The sequence below is a fragment of the Thamnophis elegans genome, chromosome 5, assembly GCF_009769535.1.
Source record: "Thamnophis elegans isolate rThaEle1 chromosome 5, rThaEle1.pri, whole genome shotgun sequence".
Lineage (NCBI taxonomy): Eukaryota > Metazoa > Chordata > Lepidosauria > Squamata > Colubridae > Thamnophis > Thamnophis elegans.
The window spans coordinates 84,351,553-84,374,894 of NC_045545.1; the positions used below are offsets into that span (position 1 = coordinate 84,351,553).

Consider the following 23,342-nt stretch of genomic DNA (forward strand, 5'->3'; position numbering starts at 1 on the left):
CATCCTCATGATCTCACAAGGGCTCAGTGGCTAAGACACTGAGCTTGTCGATCACAAAGGTCGGCAGTTTGGCAATTCAAATCCCTAGCTAATGGAGTGAGCTCCCGTTACTTGGCCCAGCTTCTGCCAACCTAGCAGTTTGAAAGCATGTACAAATGCAAGTAGAAAAATAGGAACCACCTTTGGTGGGAAGGCAACAGCATTCTGTGCTCCTTCAGCATTTAGAAATGCTGGCCACATGACCACGGAGAAGTCTTCGGACAGCGCTGGCTCTTCGGTTTTGAAACGCAGATGAGCACTGCCCCCTAGAATCAGGAACAGTTAGTACATATGTGTGAGGGGAAGCTTTACTTTTACCTCATCATTTCATTAATTTGATGCTTTAAAATTACTCGCCTTTAGATAAAGTTTTCTTGCTAAGTATAAGCAAACATTTCAAATTTAAATGTCTCTCTCTCTCTCTCTCCCTCTCCAAACCACTTGTTTCAGGTTTGACACAAAACTGGTTTTTGAGCCCTTTCGACAGGCGTCAAGATTGACTGTTCTGAGCATGAAACTCTCAGTGGCAAACTTGAAATGTTTCCAAAACATTTAAAAGGGCTGTTTTGTGCTCAGAACAGGGTGTTTTGAATTTGGGATATTTCAGTTTGCAATGCTTTGCCCATCCTTCATTTGCTGTTCAAGAGAAATTTTAAACCCGGCAAAATTCCATTGAGATGCGTATTTAAAAATATGCACATCTAATTGATTATCCACATCTTGCAGAGTTAATGTGCAAATTTGGACTGGTGAGAGCATTTCACAAGCACTTTCATGTCACAAGCACCTACACAAAATGGCAGCCACAATGAGTGGAACCAATCACCTATCACTCATTTCTTGGAAGACAAGCTGTCTGGATTGCTTCTACCAATTTATGTCATTTCCCAGAATCCTCTGCATCACTTCCTCTTCCATCTTCTTTCTCCTGGTGGGGGGAGAGTAGGCACACTTCCAAAGAAAAGACAGCCTAAAAGTCCTGTCAGTGTATTTTCCAAGAAAGCTTCTGAGCCCAGAAACGTTCCTGGAAATGATGATAATGCTTGAGTTGGCACTTTGCTTTGATGCATGTTAGCTTCTCATTTAATTTCTTAAATTTAAAACAATCTGACCTTTGACTTTCCCCCACAATAGTAGATGAACACATTTCCTAGGACAATTTTGGGCTGCAACCATCTTAATTTCTTGAAATGCCCCTTAAGGCATTTGGGCTCTGGTCAAAAAATTGAGAAAATGCCTAATTTGACTCTGCTGGAATTCACTTATTTAAAAAATACAGTCCAATCTTGCATTATATAAAGAAATATCAAGTAATTACAAAAATGAAATACAAGCAAAATAAACTCATTTTTAGAAATACCAGAGACCATGCAAAAAGTACACCCCATTCTTGTGTGGTCCCTACAGCCTCCAAAAATTGTGTTGAGAACCAGGCATGCTTCTGAAAATAATTGTTGGGGATTGCTGGTTCACCATCACTGGCCTAGCAACATTAAGGTGAGAACCCATGGGCACCAATTGAAGGGACTGAGTATGTTTAACCTCAAGAGTGAAGAGGGATATACTAATGCATTCTTCAAACATCTCTGCTAGACAGAAGAACTTCAGAACTTTTTGATTGTTTCAAATGCAGGACACAGAATCTATCTAAACAAAAATGGCTCTGTGTGTGTTTGTGTTCCAGCATAACTCTGAAACACCTCAAGCAATTTCAACCAAATTTGGTACACAGATGACTTACTCTCTGGAAAAAAATACTGTGGGGATAAGGCATCCCTAACATCCCTCGGGTTATGTGTTCTGTTAAGATACAGCCTGTTGTGCTTTAAAATAGCTTCTACTGTACTGCCATAAAATGGCTTCTAATGTACAGCGGAGAGCAATTGCCATGGTAAGGGCTTCACAGTACTCCACAAGGGGCTCCCTCTGGTAAGGGGGAAAATCCAACATTAGAAATTATGTTTGGTCCGGACATTTCCCCCCTATAAATAAATACCCGGACAACACCGGTTTATCAGCTAGTAATAAATTTAAATTTCAGAGGTATCAACTGAAGGTTAGAAATATGTATCTTCCTTGGAGAAAATGCAGGGAACCCAGAGAGGTGCTGACTTTCTCTTTCTTGGTGTGATCTTGAAGGGGACTTTAATTTGAATTCTTGCATGAAGCTGCGGGTAGAATTTTGTGGATTCATCCCCTTCCAGCTCTGTGTTTCTCTGTCCCAGAGGGTATATGCAGCTGTATTACTGCTTCATTAACAAAAAGTTCCCTCCTATGTAGAAAGCTAAATTGTGAGGTTCCTGAAAACAAGAGGATTGCTGGAAATTTCACATTTGTAAATAAAGCCAAAATGAGGTGAAACGATAGAATTTCACACGTGCAGATGGGAAATCAGCAAGAGAAATCTTGAGCCCTGCACTTCAATATAGATTCTGTTTCCTCAGTTTCTAGCATTGTGTAAGACATGAAATAGAAACTGCAAAGATATAAGCTGAAGATCTTAATTGTTTTTTTAAAAAAGAAAACAAAGTATATTCAAATATATTTTAGTGTGTGGAGCATATTTGAATGTATATCTGCAATTTTGAATATGCATTAAAAACAAATGTATTGTAAAAACAGAAAGAAATGGCTGCATAAAGAGGAAAATGATTTCAATTTGTATACAGAGTTGAAAAACTACAGCCAAATATTTTCCAATTAGGTAGAAGTGATTTTGTATAAATCAGGTTCATGTCAGTGCTGCATTTATCTACCAAAGAAAGGGTCATTTATCTGAATAATACTCTGTTCTGCACAATTTCTTCTTTAATCGTCTTTTTTAAAAAAACATATAGAAGAAATAACATTAGGCAGATTATGAATATGATTTTCTGCAATGCATGGATTTTTCTACAAAGCATAACTAGCTCTTCCCATAGTATACATTAGTTAAGTTCACAAAACATACTAAACCTAATTACTCTACTGAATTTTTTTTTAAGCAAAGTTTTTTTTGTTACATATTTTAACTTCTTTTATAAACAAAGTGTTGCCTGGATTTTCCCCACTTTACATCTTCTCTTGTGCATAGTTCATTTTACATCACATTTCCATTTCAAATTTCAGCCATCTTATTTTCTTTTCATATTTTCCAACTTAACTTTAATTTCTTTTTAATATATAAACAACATCATTATTTGCCCCTCCAAGTTAATCAAATTTAACATTTCATTTCCATCTATTATTCTATTTTACTATCAATAACATATATACTCAAATTTAATTTTGTATAATAAACATTTCACTTAATTAACTATCCACAATTAATAATATTAATTTGTTTCCCTCACATCCTATTAGCTATATACCATTGACAATATTACCGTATTTCATTCTATTTTACTAGTAAATCCTTTTCCTTCTTTCCTCCTTTCAACCATTTTCTCTTATTCTCCAGGAACTCCTCTTATATTCTTTTCTTCCACACATTTGCCCAGCTTTTTCTTTTTCTTGTTTTTGTAGTTTCTATATTTTTTGTTCCCACTCTTTTCTCTCTCTTTTACTTCTATTGTTTTAGTAACTTTCCCCATTTTTCCCAGTCTTTCCCCATTATTCCCACCTTTGCTGTTTAAGGGGGAAGTGGCCCCCCAAAAAGAGTAAATTAAACAAATTAAAGTGATTTAAATTATTTTTGTTTGTGTGCACAGTTTACAGAACTATGAGTTAATGCAGTGAATGGAGTTCCCAGCATAGTAAATAATTAAGGAAAACCTAATTAAGATGGATGCTAATAAAGCTTAAGCTGTGATTTAAGTACACTTCCGCAGTATGTACTATTTCACCTGGGGACGATATTTTTGAAACTTTCTTTGCCAAAAATAGAGAAGACCAAGGAGAGACCCTATTTTGAGTTAAAACACTTCCACAGTTCATACTGAAGTTATTTTAAATGTTTATTACTCTGCTTCCAGAAGGTGTACCAAAAGGAAACAAAGATGTAAATGCAATGCAATCTCAAGGTGAACATTAAGAGAATTGAATTTAATCACAATATAAATAAATAAATAAACTGGAGGCACTTGAGTAGAAAGTAATAAAAGATGCAAACATGAACATCAATCTAGACATTTGGGGAGAATTGATCAACTGCAGTACCATTATTCTACTCAAGTCATGTTGTGTAAGAAAGGATGGAAAGTTTTTTTTTTCATCTTAAAAAGGTTTTATTTCTTTTAAAAAACACAAATATTTCATCATTCGTCAATCATTAAAACATTGAAGTACATTTTTTTTTTGTATGCCGGATGGAAAGTTTTAAAGAAAGGGAAGACATGCCATATACATCTTTCTAGCACAATCCAAAACAGTTTAGTGCATAATGACAAGTGAAATATGAAAGCGATAAAATGTATATCCTATAGTTGGGTTGCACTGTTGAAGAAGCCACCAAGTTGCATGATTTAGTTTAACTTTCCTTCAACTATTTTTCCCTAGGTTTTACCTTAGGGGTGCAGCAGTTACATCCAGCTCTTATTCAGAGACCCTATGGGTAAGTGGAACTTTTCTTTTTTAACTGGGTTAACCACCAATCTGGGTACGAATTCATAAAGCATCAAAGACAGAGGAAACAAGCTCTAGATTACAAAATGTGGTATGGCTACAGCATCTCAAACAAGAATTCTTGGTCCTCACTTAGAATATGAAGCAAACCTTTTGAAAACTTCCTTAGATTGGGTGATTTGTTTGATTGTTTGTTCATCTGTTCATTCTATTTGTAGGGCCAACTATGTCAGCAATTGATTATAGACAGTGGATAATCTTAAAATACATTAAAAACAAGTTTCCTTCCTGATATAGTTCAACATTTCTATTTCTCTGGTCCTCTTCATTATGTCCCAGAATTGTTACAGGGATGGATCATCTGTAAGCTCATTCCATGATCTCCGCCAGAGGTGGTATTCAGCATGTTCTGACCAGTTCTGAAGAACCAGTAGTTGAAATTTTGAGTAGTTTGGAGAACTGGTAAATACCACCTCTGACTGGACCTGCCCCCATCTATTCTCTACCTCCTGAGTCCCAGCTGATCGGGAGGGAATGGGGATTTTGTAGTGCCTTCCCCTGGAGTGGGGAGGGAATGGAGATTTTACAGTGTCCTTCCCCTACCACGCCCACCAAGTCGTGCCAAGCCTGCCAAGCCACACCTACAGAACCTGTAGTAAAAATTTCTGAATCCCACCACTGATCTCCACTTTTAGTAAATAGAGCTGAGGTGGCGCAGTGGTTAGAGTGCAATACTGCAGGCTACTTCAGCTGCCTGTTAGCTGCAGTTTGGCAGTTCAGATCTCACCAGCTCAAGGTTGACTCAGCCTTCCATCCTTCCGAGGTGGGTAAAATGGGGACTCAGATTGTTGGGGGCAATAGGCTGACTCTGTAAAGCCCACTTGAGAGACCGCCTCCTGCCGATTACCTCCCTTCGACCTATTAGATCGCACAGATTAGGCCTCCTCCGAGTTCCATCCGCCAGTCAGTGCCAACTGGCGACTACGCGGAGGAGAGCCTTCTCAGTAGCAGCTCCAACCCTTTGGAACGATCTCCCCGTGGAGATTCGCACCCTCACCACCGTCCAGACCTTCCGCACAGCCCTTAAGATCTGGCTATCCCGTCAGGCCTGGGGATAAGATTCTAATTCGCCCCCACCCGAATGTGGAATGAAAGTTGTGTTTTATTGCTTTATTTTTTTCTTATTCACGTATTGTCTTATGTTTTGTCTTGCACTCCCTCTCCCATGAATTGTAAGCCGCCCTGAGTCCCCTCAGGGAAAAGGGCGGCCTATAAATCACAAATAAAATCTAAAAATCTAAAAATCTAAAATCTTAGAAAGGGCTGTAAAGCACTATGAAGTGGTATATAAGTGCTAAATTGAATTCCTCTATTTCATGATCATAGGTGATGAAACAGAGTGGAGGTTCTTACCCTATTCTGGGAAGCAGAACATCTAGATTCATACATTTTTATTTATTTAATCAAATTTATTGATTTAATTTATTGATTTATCTTATTACAGGGTTCTAGATACATATGTACACTATGCTGAGTTCAAATGGGATTGAGTGATCTTTAAATGTTTTGAAAGTTAGACCATGAAATTAAGCTTTAATATATTCTGTTATTTACATAGGTAGAATGTGTAACGTATACCCAGTGGTTGTGTGACTTATGCTTAAGATTTAACGGGTTGTGTGTACCCACCCAGTCTTCCCATAATGCTTCCCCCATGACGAGATTGGGTTTGATCAGAGCCTTCAAGTCATAGTTTAATTATATTGTTTATTTGAACAAACCACGGTTGGCTGGATTTATACACGGAAAAATAAATAAAGCCATTCACATTATGGCTTAGCTTTTATGCTTACGTATCTCATGCAAAATGATTGCATTCCTATAAAATGCTAGCCTTTAACGTGGCTTGGTCTACTTTAGCCTAACCTGCTACATCTTCCCAACATGAAAAAAAACTCAACCGATGGATGTTTTTTCAGCCAACTATGGCTTAACCTGACATGTGAACTCATGCATTTGAACTTATCTTATTCTTATCCCTGGAGTTGAAAGGATCCTTCATATGATTCCCTGAGACTGTGTTTTTTATGGGTGACAACGTCAGGCCTGGAGGCCATCATTTGCATTGGGCCATCAGGCCTGCCACATTTTCTACTGTGGGAAAATGGGAGGGGGGAATTATATAGAGTAGGGGAGATATATAGTCTAAATCAGTGTTTCTCAACCTTGTCAACTTGAAGATGTCCGGATTCAACTCCCAGAATTCCCCAGCCAGCGAATGCTGGCTGGGGAATTCTGGGAGTTGAAGTCCGGACGTCTTCAAGTTGACAAGGTTGAGAAACACTGGTCTAAATAATATTCCTTTCTCAGAGAGACAAGGTCATCTTGCCCTGCACCTCGAGTGGTGTGATTGGGAGGCATCTCTGGTTGGGACGGTGCCTGATTGGACCATGTGAGGGACATGTGGGTGCTTGGCAGAGGCTTGAACTTTCACTTGGGTGGTGAAAACCTGGACGCTTTCAGATTAAGGTTTTCCCCGATGTGCCAACATGACATCTCTAATAAAATGGAACTTTGAGGAACTTCAAGCCTTGGAGCTTTCTTTCGTTGGGGGTGTTACTTGGACTTTAGGCAGATCTCTTTCCTGAGGTCCTTGTCCCATAGGACTGTGGCCTCCCTGGGCTTGAGGCACCCAAAGGCCTCTTACGAGGACATGCTGTGTGAGTTTTATAAAATCCAACAAAAGCTTTGTTTGTTTGTTTGAGTTCTAATTTAAATGGTGCCGATGCAGGAGGCCTTGGCAGCGGGTTGCATCTCATTGCTTTGGGCCCCGCACGGCAATTCCAGGCCAGAGAACAAATTGCATTCAGATAGTAAATCTAATATTCAGTGAAAAGAAACATTAGGTCAAAAATTGATTCTGGACAGATGTTATACAGGACTTGAGGAGTTTACAGAAATCGGCTATTGTCTCCACTTTTCAATAGAATATCCCAGCTCTCTTTGGTCTAAAGCATCCTCTTTTTATACATCTAATAGGATCTGGCAGCTGCTGTGGAAAAGCCAAGAGTGCTTAGAGACAACAATAGCAACTGTCATCCTAACTTCATTTAACTGTTTAATGATTGATGTAATTCTCTGAATCGCTCTCCTTCGCTCTCCAGCACTGCTTTCTGAAAATGGAAATTTGTGGGTATGCGTGTGTCTTTTAATGAATTTGGGGAAATTCGGTTCTCTTGGGGAGGGGGGGGGGAGAAAAAACTTTGGAAGGCTGATGGTTTAAGAAACAATGGACCATTGTTTTCTTTGCCAAGAGGAATTAATATTTAATCTTCTCTGTGTCTCCCCCCCCCCCCCAACCAGAAACCCACACATAAACTGTCTTTCTTTAGAGCTTCCCTCTCCAACTTTCCTGCTCTGGATTATTCCACTCTTCTGAGTTTATGATTCCAGTGGTGATGGTGTGTTTTTTTCCCCTCTTGCTGCTCTGGTGGCATCATAATAGGGAATTAATAGGGAGCCATGGTGGCCCAGTGTTTGCAGGCTAATACTGCTCACAGCAAGGAATTTGACCGGCTCAAGGTTGACTCAGCCTTCCCTCCTTCCTAAGTTGGTACAATGAGGAACCATATTGTTGGGGGGAATGTGCTGACTCTGTAGAGAGGGCTGTAAAGCACGATGAAGCGATATACAAGTCTAAGGGCTATTGCTATTGCTAATATATCTGTTTGGTTTGTATAGAACAGTGATGGTGAACCTTTTAGACACCAAGTGCCCAAACAGCTCGCGTGCGCATGCCCAAACTGAAAAGTGCATGCGAGCAAACATGGACGTGTGCATGCACGGACATGCGTATGCGCAGCAAAGATTCAAAGACCAGCTGGCTGGCGGAAGGCAGGTCATTCCAATATCGGCAGCACAGCAAGCGGTAAGACCTTTTTCTTTTGTGAGCTTCTGTTTCGTTGTTTGCAGGGAAGCAAGCTCACAAAAGAAAAGCCATAGAGATCTGACCTGGGGCAACTGTGCGCGTGCCAGCAGAGAGGGCTCTGAGTGCCATCTCTGACACACTTGCCATAGGTTCGCCATCACTGGTATAGAGGGTTCAAATAAGTTTTTCCACACCATTCCTAACGCTAATTTTGGAATGCTCATTTTATTTTGGAGGAAAAGTAAGAAATCTTTTTATTTACTCTTAATAGCCAAGTGCAAAGATATTCCAATTTCCAATGTGTTTTCTATTTGCCATCAGCAGCAGAGCAGCATTTTCATTCAGTAAAGTCTGTTACAACCTAGAACTCAGGAGAAATTTCCTGACAATAAAAACAATTAATCAGTGGAACAACTTGCTCCAAATCTGGGGGTTTTAAAGAAGAGATTGGACAAACATTTGTCTGAAATGGTGTAGGGTTTCCTGCTTGAGCAGGGGGTTGGACTAGAAGACCTCCAAGGTCCCTTCCAACTCTGTTATATTCAGTTATGGTGAAAAGGTTGTTCAAATTTATAACAAGAACCCAGTTCAATTCACTTGGTGCTTTCCGTAGATGCTTTTTTTATAGCCACATTTCTCAATTGTTGATGTTTCCTAATTCTGCAGTTCCTCTGAAGAAGCCCAGATAGGCATTTGCACAATGACTTTGAGATGTTGAATCCTGACCTGTCTATGAATATGTGCTTTAAATTTACAGTGCCCAGGAAAAAAGAGGAACTGTCAGAGGCTATGAATATGAATCTTGCATTTGTTTAAAACTTCTTAGAAGCTTTTTATGGCATGTTTGATACTACGTAATAATAAGAATTGGCTCAGTCCCAATTTTGAGGGCTTTGGTTATTATAGCTGATGAAGCTGCAGTGGCAAGAAGGAAATGCAGAGTAAGAATTGTAGTAAGAGGAGAAAATACAGGTCAAAAGTCACTGTTGTTTCCAGCCCACCCTGAAATCGTCTAGAAATCAGGTGCTGCAGGTGGATTTGTTGGTGGGCAAACAGAGAAGAGGAGAGAAATGTTTGATGTTGGTGAGAAGAGTGCTTACACAAGTAGCTTGCATGACCGGGAAAACTTGGGGAATATTTTAGAGGACCTGAACTCGAATGTTTATTGAAAATAGTGCAAACCTTTTCTCCGTCAGCAAGAGTGGGATGAATAAATAGGCTAGCCTTCCCTGCCTTGTATGACCTCCAGAGGTAAAAGCAAAGATGGCATCATGAAGACCTTCTTCTTAACTTTGAAGTCTGAGGACCTCCAATCCCACTCAGAGTCTCTATTGATGACAAAGAATAGTAGCATGCTTACCCTTGGTCCTCCCGGAGTTTTTATAACTGGATAATCTAGATAATATTTGCAAACAACATTTTCTTTCCCTTCCTGCAAGCATTTTGAATCTTTTTGGTGAGCCTCTCCCCCCTCTGTCCCTCTCCCTCTCTCTTCTTCCCTCTCTCACTCCCTTTCTCCTCCCATCTCCCTCTCCCTCCCTCTTTCTCTCCCTCCCCCTCTCCCTTCTTCTCTCCTTCTCCTTTCCTCCCTCTCTCTGACTTTCTCCCTCTCCCCTCCCTCTCCACCTCCCTTCCCTCTCCTTCCCTCTTTCTCTCTCTCTCTCCCCCCTTTCTCTCTCCCCCTCTCTCTCCCTTCCTTTCTCTCTCTCCCTCCCTTTTTCTCTCCCTCTCTCCCCCCTCTCCCTCTCTCTCCCTCTCTCCCTCTCTCTCCCTCCCTCTCTCCCCTTTTCTCTCCCTCCCTCTCCCTCTCTCCCTCTCTCTCTCATGCATTGTCACTCTGTGTTCACTTTCACTCCAGAATTCCTGGGACTTCTTTCCTTTTTGGCTTCTTTTTTCCTCACCTGATCTTCTGTGGTTTTGCTTGCTCCCATTTTCCAGCTTTATCCTTTACAGATAATCCCCGACTTGCGTTCACAATTGAGCCCAAATTTTCTATTTCTAAGCAAGACAGTTGTTAAGTGAGTTTTGCCCTGTTTTACAAGGTTTTTTTTGCCATAGTCGTTAAGTGAAGCACTGCAATTGTTGAACTAGTAAGACGGTTGTTAAGTGAATATGGCTTCCCCATTGACTTTGCTTATCAGAAAGTTGCAAAAGATGATCACATGACCCCGGGACACTGCAGCTGTCATAAATACATGCCAGTTGCCCAATGTTTGATTTTGATCATGTGGCCATGGGGATGCGTGTGAAAACAGTTGCAAGTTATTTTTTTCAGTGCTGTTGTAATTTCAGACACTCATTAAATGATTGGTTGTAGGACAAGGACTATCTGCATATATTTTAGCAACTGAACCCAGGATGCATTTAGTTGAAGAGTCTGCATTTTGCTTTTTCCATCAGTTCTTAGGAAAACAGTACTGTGCTTGGTTAGAACAATAGAGTATGTAGCTTGATCTGTACGTTCTTTGAACTGGGATCTTCCATGTACTTTGTAGTGTATCATACACACCAATTCGAGGATATTATATCCATATTATATACTACCACTTTAAAATGCAATCATTTGTGGGAGTCCGAGAAGAAGAGCACCTTTCTAGCAAGATTTCATATTTAATTGCATATTTTATTCCAACCAAGCTACGACTGAATGGACTATGTGGTGAATAGCTGTGACACTGCTCCTTGTTTCTAGTGATTAATGGTATTACAGTGTGATAAGGGTGACTCTGAGCAAAGAGCAGGTGTAACCATTGTGTAACCATAACAGCCATTTCCTTCCTTCAATAGCAGCTTTCATTAATTCCAACGTATACTTTGAACGTAAACAAATAAAGCATAATCAAGCTTTCTTTACAACACTCTGCAGAATAGAACCGGGCAGTCATGCAAATCCTGTCCCACCGGCTGAATGAATCCCAGAAAACCCATTCATAACTGGTCTTCCAGCATACTGCAGAAAGTTGGAGAGGGTGATTGTTGTGGCTCCTTTCATTTCTATGGCTGTGTGCATCTTCAAAGATGCCAAGAGTGACTTGAATTTAATTTGTCACATTTCTAGGTCACTCAACTCTCAAACAATTCTTTCCTTGAATCTTTCAAAGCACACAGACTCCTATATGCTAGTTGTCCCCCCCCCCCCCAAGGATTAAATAACAGGGCAGCCAAACTGAGCTATTCTTTCAGAAAGCTTCTTGCCATGGACTTCCAAGGAGGACAGGGAGAAAAGGGATTGAGGAGGATGAAGACTTTGGAAAAATAGCCGAGTTGAATGCCTGCAGATTGGCTGGGCTGCCCCGACAGATGGCTTTAAGATAAGAAGAGCCATTTTAACTGAGGGCAGAAAAGGAACAGATGAGGGGAAGCAATTACATAAGAAAAATGTGACAAGTAACTACCAATAGTTGTATTTCCCCCAAAATGTGTGCTATTCCTTTTTTAAAGCTGTCCTACTTTTTAAGAACCATATATAGTAGTGAATAGATTGTGCGGTGCTTCAGATTAGTTTCCCAAAAGGTGCTTTGAAGCAGGGCTTTCCAACCTTGGCAACTTTAAGCTTTGCTGGCTGAGGAATTCTGGGAGTTGAAGTCCACAGGTCTTAAAGTTGCCAAGGTTGGAGATCTCTGCTTTGGAGCAAAAATGGCCCAAACACATCAACTGTCTGCATCTTCTTAAGTCAGCTGTAGGATTGTACAGGTGATTCCAGGAAAAAAGCACATCTCCTCTAACAAGTTGCAGACCGATACTACATCTGCATTCCTGTGGGATCGAGTCTGAAAAGCCATAGTAGCAAATTCTTCTTGTTGGGCCATATCTGTTGGCGCTTATGTTGGCGATCCTAGTTTTATCAACCTCCGCATGAAAATGTTTTGTTGAGTTTTGTCCACACCTAGTCCCTTAGGTTTTGAAGCCACGATCTTCTTCTTCTGCCTGGACCTCCTTTGCCTTCAATCTTTCCCCGGAGGGTTAAGTATAGTATGCCATATTTTTCCGAGTATCTCATATTCTAATTTGCTTTTTTATGGTTTTGATGATTTCCCTTGGCTTTCCCAGGCAGCTTATCACCTCCTCATTTCTGTTTTTGTCAACCCAACGTATGCATAACAGCTGCCTGTAAATCCACATTTCAAATGCTTCTTGTCTCTTCAAGTGGCTTTCTATCAGAGACCAACTCTCCACTCCGTAGACCAGGGTAGAAAAGATGTAGCATCTGACAAGCCTGATTTTCAATCTTAGGCTTATGTGGTGACTGCAGAAGACCTTTTTCACTTTGAAGAATGCTGTTTGAGCTTTCTCTATCCTTGTTGTTACTTCAGTGGTCATATTCCAGCTTTCATGTAAATTAGAACCGAGGTACGTGATCCTTTCAACTTTTTCGAGTAGTATTCCTTTCAAAGTTATCTGTGGTAAATTAATGGGTTGTTTGCTGACAACCATGATCTTGGTTTTTGAGGAGCAGTACAGCAGCAACAAATACCATAATGTATTTATTCACTGTGAAAAAGCTTCTCCACCCTTCACTTCACTGGATGACACAGGATGACAATTCATCGCTTGATACTTTTTTTTTAATTGCAGCCAACTACAATACACTTACCATAGCAGAAATTGCATCCGTCCCTTGATCTTTTTTCTCCCAGATTCTTTTTCATCTCTTTGTCTCTACTTCCAATCACCACTTGGCTTCAAGTGCAAGTAGATCCAGCTAAAGCAGCTGCCAGAATACCATTTGCACATGGTTGCACAGATTGTTCAGTGTGGAACAAGCCAGCCTAAATAAGGCAATCCTAGAACATGCTGAGAATTCATACGTGGTGTCAGGGTTCCAAAAAACACCCCCAATGAAATAAAACTTGTGTTTCCTCAAAGTTCCACTTTATTAGAGATGTCATGTTAGCACATCTGGGAAAACCCGAATCTGAAAGCTTACAGGTTTTCCCACCCAGTTGAAAGTTCAAGATCCTGTCCCGACACCCACAAGTTCATCACATGGTCCAATCTTCCAGTGCCACGAAGGCAGATTCCACCCATCCAGTTCCGGCTAGGTGCAGAGACAAAGGATGACCTTGACTTTCTAAGAAGAATGTTATTATGACTACATATCATCCAACTCCATATTTTCCCACAGTAGAAAGTGTGGCAGGCCTGAAGTCCAAAAAGAAAAGATGGCTTGCTTGCAGGCATGACAGGTGGTTGTGAACAGATCTCTGCCCCCGGAACTTTCTGCTCACAGGTTCAAGATTAGGGATTGAAAAAGGCAACAAAGGCCCTTTGAAGGAAAAGTGTACCAGCCTTCACATGGAGCGTATCACCTGTCCATAGGCTTGGACATATAGGTAGACCTCAACGTACAATCACAATTGAGCACCCCCCAAATTTTTTTTTCAAAAAAAGCAACTGGACTTTGTTGGAAAAATAAAGTCCGGTTGCTATGAAGGTTCTCAGTCATGCAGGTTGTCCAAAAAAAATGCTTTTTCCAGAGCCGGACTTCCTTTTTTTCTTTGAAGACATTTTCGCTTTTCACCCTACAAGCTTCTTCAGCACTGAAGAAGCATGTTGGATTAAAATCTTGGATGAGAAGCGAAACATCTTCAAAGAAAAAACGGAAAGTCCAGTTGCCTCTGGAAAAAACACCTTTGGAAAAAAATATCACAGTTGAGATAACCATGACCTAGATAACTGAGAATCTCCATAGACAATTGAGCTCAATATTTCTGTGGCTACACAAGACAGTTACGTGAGTTTCGCCTTATTTTACAACCATTCTTGCCATAGTTGTTAAATGAATCACTGCATTTAAGTTAGTAAGGTGGTTATCTGGCTTCCCCGTTGACTTTACTTGTCAGAAGGTCGCAAACAAGCGATCCCATCAGTGGTGGGTTCCGGAACTTGGTGCAACCGGTACAGTGCAACGGGGCCCGGCATCCCCCACATGCACGGGCGTAGCACACATGCGCAGCTCATGCGTGCATCCTTACCTCCACAATGCCTTTGCGAAGCTCCAGTCGCTCGGCGGAGCATTGCACAGGCACCGTACGCTGCATGCGCGGAAGCGCCAAAGAGCTCAAATACAGGTAAGGAGCTCAGGCGGGGGGTGGGCCCTCCAGAGCACCATACTGGAACGGTACCCAGTGCTCCCAGCAGGCACCAGTACGCCCATACCAGGGCGTACCTCCTGCAACCCACCACACGATCACATAAAACTGTCATAAATGCATGCCAGGGACCAGGCATCCGAATTTTGATCATGTGATTATGGGGATGCTTCAGTGACCATAAATGGGGAAATTGTTAAAAGTTTTTTTTTCAGTGCCGTTGTAACTTTGAACAGTCACTAAACGAATGATTATAAGTTGAGAAGTGCCTATATTCTTGTGAGGGAGCTTGGCATGTTCTGGAAATGATTTGTGACTTCCTTCTTGGGTGTGTTTTGACTTTCCAGTTGAGCCAACAAGCTTGGAGTTCCCAGGCAATCTTCTTTTCAAGTACTAACAGCTTCTTTTTCTTCTTAAACTGCTCCTTAGGTCAGCCAACATTGGCTAAATGTGGCCACCTTCTCAGGTACATTTGTCCATATATACACTTATAAGTTTAACAGATTAACAGAGTTGGAAGGGACCTCATAAGTCATCTAGTCCAACCCCAGCTCAAGCAGGAGACCCCACACCATTTCTGACAAAGGGCAGTCCAATCTCTTCTTGAAAGTCTCAAGTGATGAAGCCCCCACAACCTCTGAAGGCAACTTCTGTTCCATTGGTTGATTGTTCTCACTATCAGAAAGTTCTTCCTTATTTCTAGATGAATCTCTCCTCGGTCAGTTTCCATCCATTATTCCTTGTCTGGCGTTCGGGTGCTTTGGAAAATAGTTTGACCCCTTCCTCTCTGTGGCAGCCCCTCAAATATTGGAACATTGCTATCATGTCTCCCCTGGTCCTTCTCTTCACTAGACTAGCCATGCCCAGTTCCTGCAACAGTTCATCATATGTTTTAGCCTCCAGCCCCCTCATTATCTTGGTTGGCTGTCTCTGCACTTTTTCTAGAATCTCAACATCTTTTTAATAGTGTGGTGACCAAAACTGGATGCAGTACTCTAGATGTGGTCTTACTAGGGCTTTATAGAGTGATATTAGTACCTCCTTGATCTTGATTGTAAGCTTCTCCAACATGTAATTAAGGATTTTTGCAACTTTTTTTCTATTCCTGTATGCAGAAAACTTAAGTGCATGAATAAGAATTGTTCAGGCATGTATTTATGTCTGTATAAGAGACATAAATATCCATACGTATGTCTTTAGCAATTTACCTTTCTAGATTTTAGACAACCACTTCCCCAATCAAAACCATCCCAACTGCCCCTTGGGCCACTTGGACAGTGTTTGTTATAAATTATTTATTGGTTGCTGAGAGATGGATTGAGGCAAGAAAGCAGGGGAGGTATCATTAGTATATATCATTTGGATCAGTAAACAGGAATTTCACCACATTCTGTTCCAGCAGTGGTTTAATTGTGAGAAATGCAGATCGGCAAGGCCATTTGCTTGAGCAATCTCGGTTACTATGGTGCCTTTTTTCTTAGCAAAGCATCAAACACTCCCCTAGCAACATAGGCTTGGCCACTGGCTCTATTCTTGTCCAGTTGAGACAATTGGTAATACATAGGCTTCAATATTAAACCAACATTCCTTGAACACTCAAGGCTTCTTCAGTCTAGGGGGGAAAAAAGATCCAAATTTCTAAGCATTGTGTGGTTACAGATCTTTTAAAACAACCGTTAAAATAAATTTGCTAAAGGGTTAGGGTTAGGGGCGCTGCTTTTGTTTAAATAAGACAGGCAAAAAGGAACCAAATTTTGTCTTTTTGGATCCTATTTACTGATCCCATTGTTGTTGTTGTTAGCTGCGAAGTTGTGTCGGACCCATCGTGACCCCATGGACAACATTCCTCCAGGCCTTCCTGTCCTCTGTCATCCTCTGGAATCCATTTAAGCTCACGCCGACTGCTTCAGTGACTCCATCCAGCCACCTCATTATTTGTCGTCCCCTTCTTCTTTTGCCCTCAATGTTTCCCAGCATTAGGCTCTTCTCCAGTGAGTCCTTCCTTCTCATTAGGTGCCCAAAGTATTTGAGTTTAATCTTCAGGATTTGGCCTTCTAAAGAGCAGTCAGGGTTGATCTCCTCTAGGACTGGCCAGTTAGATCTACTGGCAGTCCAAGGAACTCGCAGGAGTCTTCTCCAGCACCATAGTTCAAAGGCCCCAATTCTTTGGCGCTCAGCCTTTGATCCCATTATACTGAAATAAGGGCTCAGCACATTTATGATTCCAAAGAAATACAAATGTGTGTGTGAAGGCGGAGAGCTTAGTTGACAGATTAGGCTGGTTGCAATGGCTGGATCTTTTTTTGCCAGTTGGTAGATTTATTTGCTGCATAAAGTGATATTGTTGCAATTGTTTTATCACTAATCAGTAGGAAATAGAAATCCTGGAAATGGAGCTCTTAACTAGGTGATCTTAATTCTGAGGAGAGTAGAAAGTTGATCCCGTGGCAGTTTTCAAACACTTATCACCTGCTAGTAGATTCTGTTTACATGTTAGGAAGAAACTTACTTAAGAATATGTGTGATGATGAAGCCAATTACTAACAATGGGGCCCCTCTTTCTTACATTAGATATCTTCAAACAAAGACTATACAAACATTTTCCAGAAATACTTTCATTTGGATTCTTATAGTGATCAGGGACTTGGGTTTGATGAAGTTGCTACCTTATTCCAGCTATGTGTTCTGACCTAGGCTTCCTGATAAAGCATAAATCACATGCTTAGTCCCAAAAACCCTCTTTTATTTAAACAGCTGTGAATTATGGTCATTCACACCCTCTAATGATTCACAAACAGTCTGTGAAGAGTCCGACAGATGTCTGCCACAGTCTTTCATGGTAATGCTGATAAGCACCCACCTTCATCTCCCTTGAAACGCTGCCAGAGACCTAATTGCCAATTAGTTTTGCAAGGTCAAACTGAGATTCTCAGAGACTAAAATGAACAAAATTGCTTCCTACAGAGGCTCACATCTGTTTGCTCCTCTTTTATGTCTTGAGGTGGGGGGCAAACATCTCCAAGCCTTACTCCCGAGTCGCCCCTTTTGTCTTAACTGTTCTTGCCTTCTGGCAGCTCTGCGCATGTGCACACTGGGAACAGGCTCACACTGTTCTTCTGCCTCGCTGATGTCAGACTCCGGAGGCTCCAGAAGCAGCACATCACTACCAGATGGCCTCAGCCCTCTCTTGGCCTCCGATGCAGAGCTCTTGTCTGAGCCTTCTCCAGACTCCAGGACTGACCCATGTTCCACCTCAACCTTCTCACTGTCTGACTCTGCTGCCAGCTCCGCAGGCCACCGGCAGACCACAACACTGTGATTCCACAAAAGACAACTACAGTATTTTAAGTTGCTTTTCCCAATCTCCACATGTCTTGGGCTCTTTCGTCCGATTTTCCCTGCTAGAGTATAGACCGGTTGTGTTTCTTGAGAAATTTTGAGCGTTGTTGTCTAATACTTTAGAAATGGTTAATGTAGTTTCTCTGGACAGCATTACTCATAATGGTAACTTCTTAGTGCTGCAGGTTCAAATGAAAGCTTGCTACCAACATTTTTGATTAAACTCTGACGTTATGAGATTCTCAGTCATCCAGGTCATGGTTGTCCCAAAGGTGCTTTTTCAAGAGGCAACTGGGCTGTCTGGTTTTTCTTTGAAGATGTTTCACTTCTCATCCAAGAAGCATCTTCAGCCCCGACTGGATGAGGTAGAACAGTGTTTCTCAATCTTGGCGACTTTAAATCCTGTGGACTTCAATTCCCAGAATTCCCCAGCCAGCTGTGCTGGCTGGGGGATTCTGGAAGTTGAAGTCCACAGGACTTCAAGTCGCCAAGGTTGAGAAACACTGATGTAGAAGGTGTTGTAGCTCTGTGGCATGTATAAAATAATAGATTAAGAATTCTAGGAAGTAGTATGAGAACATGAAGCTGGTGGGCACATTTGAATTTTTGAAGAAAATATTGTAGATATATTCATAAAATGATTGTTGTAGATGGCTTGCCTCTGTATAAAATTACTGCATATAGCTCTGGTTCATATTTCAATCCTTATTCTTATATCTAAAAGCAGTACAAGACCACCAAAACATCCAGAGACATAGGTTAGGCTATGGGAGAGTGACTGACCAAGATCAGAGAGAAACTATATTAAGCTAAAAGAAAATCAATTTTCTAGGACCTAAGCACAGCATCTTCAAAACGTGAAATAATCCTTTTGATCTCTTAGGCCTCCTTTTGCTCTTCAGTTTCAAGAAGAGAGACCGATTCTCAGAGGTTCAGAGTGAGTTCAAGAAACATACCAACAGTTTGCTCATCAAATCTCTCATTTCCCAGAAAATGGAAAAATACTAAAAATATTCTAAAAATGCACATGTACACATATGTGCACAAGTTCTATACTCCTCTAATTCTCTCCTTAGGAAAAGTCAGTCCATAAATCTAAAAAAGAAGATTTGCTGGTGATAATAAGTGTATTTATACCAGTGGTGTCAAACTCAATTTCATTGAGGGCATCAGGGTTGCGTTTGACCTCAGGGGGCCGGGGTGGATGTGGTGAGAGCGGGCGTGGCCTGCTCGATGTCACTCATGTTATGGGAGCCTATGGCAGTCCGAGTGCTCTGCCAGCAAAAACGGGCTCCCGAGCTCCGTTTCTGGCTGGGACAGCTTCTGCAACCCTCTTCCAGTGAAAAGGGAGCTCCGTTTTTGCTGGCAGAGGGTTGCAGGAGGCCGTTGCAGCCGGAAATGGAGCTTGGGAGCCCATTTTCAGTGGCAGAGGCACCACGGGCCAGTCCCACACTATTTGCAGGGTGACACCACAGGCCAGATCTAAGCACCCACGGGCCTTGAGTTTGACATCCGTGATCTATACCAAAATAATAGCAATAGCAATAGCAGTTAGACTTATATACCGCTTCATAGGGCTTTCAGCCCTCTCTAAGCGGTTTACAGAGTCAGCATATCGCCCCCACAGTCTGGGTCCTCATTTCACCTACCTTGAAAGGATGGAAGGCTGAGTCAACCTTGAGCCGGTGAGATTAGAACCACTGAACTGCATATAACAGTCAGCTGAAGTGGCCTGCAGTACTGCACCCTAACCACTGCGCCACCTTGGCTCTAGAGGGACCACTAAGTGTCTTGTGTCAACTAAGGCCTTTAATTGATATTTTACACATACATATTTTGTAGATGTTCCATGTGAATGAATATATATGTATGATTTGGTGGATAGATGGATGGATGGATGGATGGGCGGGCCAAATCATGTTACTTCTTCCCATTCCTTTAAGATGGAAGAATCACATAATTTTGCCCTCCTAATGTATAGCCATATAACTGATCACATGGAGAACATGTTCATACATGCCGTGGAGACTCTGTGTACCCAGGTGGACAGAAGAAGCACAATCTTCTTAGCGAATAATGCATGCCAAGAAGCAGCTAGAAACCATTATGATGTTGTAGATTAATTTGGTGCAGTTGGAGGAGTCCTCTCCAATTAGCCTTCCATTTTTTTAAGTCTATGACTTCACTGAAATTCCCATACCCTCTTGCTGTCTGGCTTGTTTTATTGGGTTTAAGGATTATAGTAAATAATTTAGAAAAGGGGTGGAGTAACAATTGCATAAAATAAAATTAATTAAGTCTTAGTCTTGGCTTTGCAAAGTGCTTTGTGACTCAGAGAAAATATCTTGTGACATTTCATACCACTAAGAGAAGTGATGAAAGCTCAGTCTTACTGTACTAGGGATATAGCATTAGCCAATAGCCAGGCTGTTTATTAAAAATGAGCCACAAAACTGGTGGCATAATCAAGCATTGGAAGCTTAAGTTAAGATGAATGGTATGAGCATATGGATGGACCCACCTTCTATATATAAAAAAAAGGCTGTGTGTGTGTGTGTGTGTGTGTGTGTGTGTGTGTGTGTGTGTATGTTTATGTTCCAGCATAACTCTGGAATGCTTTGAGCAATTTCAACCAAACTTGGTACACAGATGACTTACTGTCTGGAAACAAATACCGTGGCGGTAAGATACCCCCAGCCTGTGTGTTCCAGCCTGGGCCGCTGAAATGAAAAGGACTGAATTATATCTATAATGTCAAGTCACAGTACTTTTGACAGTGGTAGTGTGCATTTTGGATTTAAGTTCTGTTAAGATACAGCCTGTTGTGCCTTAAAATGACTTCTACTGTACAGTACAGTGGAGTTACCATGGTAACACCTTCGCAGTACTCTACAAGGGGGCTCCCTCTAATACAGGTTTGGGATAAATAGATACTCAGGCTACACCGGGTTATCAGCTACTTGGCTTATAAAGAAACTTGGAGGAAAGGGGAAGGAAAGTACCCTCAGGAAGATCCATTGGTATCTGTCAGGCAATGTGACCTACCTGATTTAAAGTGTTTTAGATGTTTCTTAAAGTTAATGAAATAAATAAAGTAGAAACTGGAAGGCTATAGAGTGCTAGCGCCACTCTTACTTTCATAAATATCTCTTAGCCTTAAGACTATACTATCTTAAACCAATAGTTTTAAGGTCATTTCAACAAATAGTATTCTTCATGCAATTGTGCTTATGTGTAACGATGCTGATGGCTGAAACAATTACTTGTTGCCGTCCCTGGTAAATGGAGCCTTTTATTTAGTTTGCCATTCCAAGTTGCTCAGGCTTAAACTGAAGGAGTCAATTTTTCTTCCGTTGCATTGCCACCAAACGTGCTGTTGGCTCAGCATTATTTATTTTCATGCCATTGAAAGGAAAATTTGAGCTGATTGTCTTAACGCAAGACTGCTTTGTAATGGCCAACATCCAGAGTTGTGTGATCAGTACATTCTGCATTGCACGTGCTAATTGGGAAGCCTTTTGCAGAATTTTCCAGACGGAGATATCTGGATCAAGCTGAAAATTCAACTGGTCAATGATCAGTCAGATGCTCCAGACGTTGACAAAACCGAAAGCCCAGCTCCATAGCTTGGAGACCATATTCCAATATCTTGAAGGAAGAAGGAAAAAATGGAATTTAAAAAGGAAGGAAATAAATTACGATTAACCCCAATTAGATGTTTTATTAGGAAGTGTACCTATTTGCTTCTTCAAGTAAAAGGATTGTAGGAGAAGAATTTTATCTATTTATCTTCTAAAAAATAGATATTTTGTCCACATATATGCCTCATTGCCCAGAAAAGGTGCATCGTTTGAACAGATACTTTTTCTCTCACATCCATACCAGAGATGGTTTTCAGCCGGTTCGGAGCAGTTCAGGTGAACTGGTAGCGGACATTTTAAGTACTTCAGAGAACCGGAAAATACCACCTCTAGTTGGCCCCGCCCATCCTCCCCTGTTGTTCCCTGTCTTATATTCCTTTGTTTTTTAACTCAGCTGATTTGCGTGACAGCTCATCTCACTAGCGCTCACACAGAGGATAAAGCGTGAGTGCATGCGCGAACCATGCTCTCATAGAACCAGTAGGAGAAGATTTAGAATCCCAGCACTGATCCACACGAACCATTTTGTTACAGAACAGATAACGTGTTCTCAAGAGTCAAAAAAAGGATTGTTACTTTGTTAGAAAATCTAGTGGTACTAATAGAATCCCAACCTTAGAAATGGAAGTTGGGATCGCACTACACGCACGAGTTGTTTTGGAAGAAGCTATAGCAACCATCAAGATAATGCACAGTGAACTCCTGTAAAACATCATAAAACCTAAAAAAACGTGTCAGCCGGCCAACATAAAATATTAAAGTGGCAATCAAGCCACTAAAAGCTATTAAAAGCACATTCCTAATAGCCTTTCTGAAAACTAAGGAAAAGTCTTTCTGGTGCAGACTTCTCAGGAGTTTTCATTTTCAAAGCTGCAATATAGATATTGAGATGTGAAGATGAGATGGGAACTGTGTGAGAGAAAATAAAGAGTTGTGGGATTGTAAGAATTGGTTCCATCTGAGCATGTAATTAGATCAGGGATGGCGAAACTTTTTGGCATCCAATGTCCAAACCGGAACGCATGTGCATGCATGCACGTGCACCAGAGCACCAGAAACCCAAAGACCAGCTGGCCAGTGCACATGTACACGCCAGCCCCCCTGGTCTTCGGGTTTCTGTCATGCGCATGCACGCCGGCCAACTGGTCTTTGTCGACGCTGGAGCGCATGCACACCAGCTAGCTGGTCTTCGGGTTTCCGGCGCTCCTGAAGAGCAGCTGGCGATGGCACCCGTGCCCACAGAGAGGGCTCTGTGTGCCGCCTCTTGCACGCTTGCCATAGGTTCGCCATCACAGTATTAGATCTTCTGTCAGAATGGCCAATTGCTGAAATGTGTAAGCTGCTATGATAAAATCTTGAGCTCACCCGTTTTTTTTAGGAAACTGAATTTAGCTGAACTAAATCACTTTTACAACTTCTACAGGAGCTCTCTGAAGGACTGGGATTGAATCGGAGTCCTCATAAATCAGAGTATAGAACTTTTTTTTCCAGACTTCAGTGCCCTACCTGGTATTCAGGGCCACATCCCGGTTAGTACCGCAAAGCAGAAGTAGATTCAGAATGAACTAGTGGGAGTAACCAGAGCACATTTAATTCTTTAATGCAGATCAAATTATTTAATAATTTTCTACCTCTAGCTCACAAAAAATGAAATAGTAATGACAGCTTTTGGAAGGCGATTGGTGACCCGTTCGAAAGCGTTGGGCGGGGCCACACGTACCCAAGGTCTGCGCACAACAAGCGGATGCCCTACTATTGAGA

The 23,342-nt window shown here is 41.4% G+C and overlaps 1 protein-coding gene across 1 annotated transcript in view; it reads left to right on the forward strand.

Moving 5' to 3' along the window:
* RBM38 (RNA binding motif protein 38) overlaps window positions 1-23,342 on the forward strand; it is a 49,347-nt gene that overhangs the window by 15,917 nt on the left and 10,088 nt on the right. Inside the window, exon 3 of the mRNA XM_032217266.1 lies at window positions 4,516-4,570. Within this exon, the coding sequence (XP_032073157.1) occupies window positions 4,516-4,570 (55 nt within the window). The remainder of the gene's footprint in view (window positions 1-4,515; window positions 4,571-23,342) is intronic.